At 33.0% G+C, this 1183-nt stretch overlaps 1 protein-coding gene across 2 annotated transcripts in view; it reads left to right on the top strand.

Moving 5' to 3' along the window:
• The window catches only part of LOC106870739 (DNA-directed RNA polymerase III subunit RPC1), a 212730-nt gene extending 211783 nt beyond the window's left edge, over window positions 1–947 (top strand). For both annotated transcript variants that reach the window (XM_052969556.1, XM_052969557.1), the window contains one exon: window positions 781–947. In XM_052969556.1, coding sequence (XP_052825516.1) covers window positions 781–862 — 82 coding nt within the window. In that variant the 3' untranslated portion in view covers window positions 863–947. The remainder of the gene's footprint in view (window positions 1–780) is intronic.
• The last annotated feature ends 236 nt before the right edge of the window (window positions 948–1183 follow it).

Here is a 1183-nt window from a genome sequence, read left to right on the forward strand (position 1 = left end):
GGTCAAAATACAATAATAATAATAATAATAATAAAATGAATGTATATATATCAACTATCAATAAATAACAAATGAATTTACTTAAAAATACTTATTTTACCAATAAATAAAAGAAAAACATTTAACAATATTACTGAAAATAAATGCAATACTTATCTTATCAAAGAGAACTCTGACTTATCCATTATAATAGTGTGCTGTCACTACTAACAGCTAGAAGCTGTTAGCTAAATCTGATAATCATTTTCAGCAAAAATAAGTGACTTTGCTATGGGTACATCACAGAATCAGTGACTCTATTCAAACTTACCTCTTTGGCAATTAGTCCTGTGTTTTGTTCAGTCAATTCATTTGTGAATTCATTCACCATGTTAGGCGACCTCTATAAAATCTCAACCCTGCTTCACCAATCTCTTTGCAACTGTAAATGTTACCACCACCCTACAACATACAATCACTGAACTATAAACCATAACAACATTGCAAACAGCGCTGCACATTGCGAGCCACTTCATCAGTAAAGCAAGTACTTTGACAAACTGAAGTAAAGAACTGTAGTAACATTGGAAACACATACCTGCACTAAACCCTGTCTAATGACACTGCAAGCATAACACCAACCACACTTCACCCATTAACTAAATTTCCCTCTAACGATACTGCAGATAAGATACCAACCGTACTCCACTCTTTAATTAAATCCCTCTAATTACATTACAGGCACTCAGCATAACAAAATGCTGTTTCTAAAAAGTTGTTTTACTCCTTAACTGATTCCACAGCCAGCCATCCACCTACCCCTATCAACCGAGCCCTTGTGTTTGATCTGGAAGAACTACACACCCCAGAGTCACAATTATGACACACAAACTTGTAGAATATTTATTTTCTGTTTTTTAATAAAGCCTTTTTTTCCCTAAAAAAAAACTAAAAAATGCAAATTTTTATTTATTTGTTTATTATTTTCTTAACCCTTTAGCATTTAAGCTGGTTATATCCAGCCCTGATATTCTACCTTGTTTTATGCTCAAACTGGCCAGGTTTGGCCTTTCACACTGACCTCAGCAATGTCATTTCAAAAAACTAAACAATCGCATCATTGAAATCTCAGAAGCTATGAAATAATGCAGGATTAATTCAAAACGATGTAAATAAATAAGCATTATATGTGACAGAATAATCT

Source organism: Octopus bimaculoides, chromosome 7, assembly GCF_001194135.2.
Source record: "Octopus bimaculoides isolate UCB-OBI-ISO-001 chromosome 7, ASM119413v2, whole genome shotgun sequence".
Lineage (NCBI taxonomy): Eukaryota > Metazoa > Mollusca > Cephalopoda > Octopoda > Octopodidae > Octopus > Octopus bimaculoides.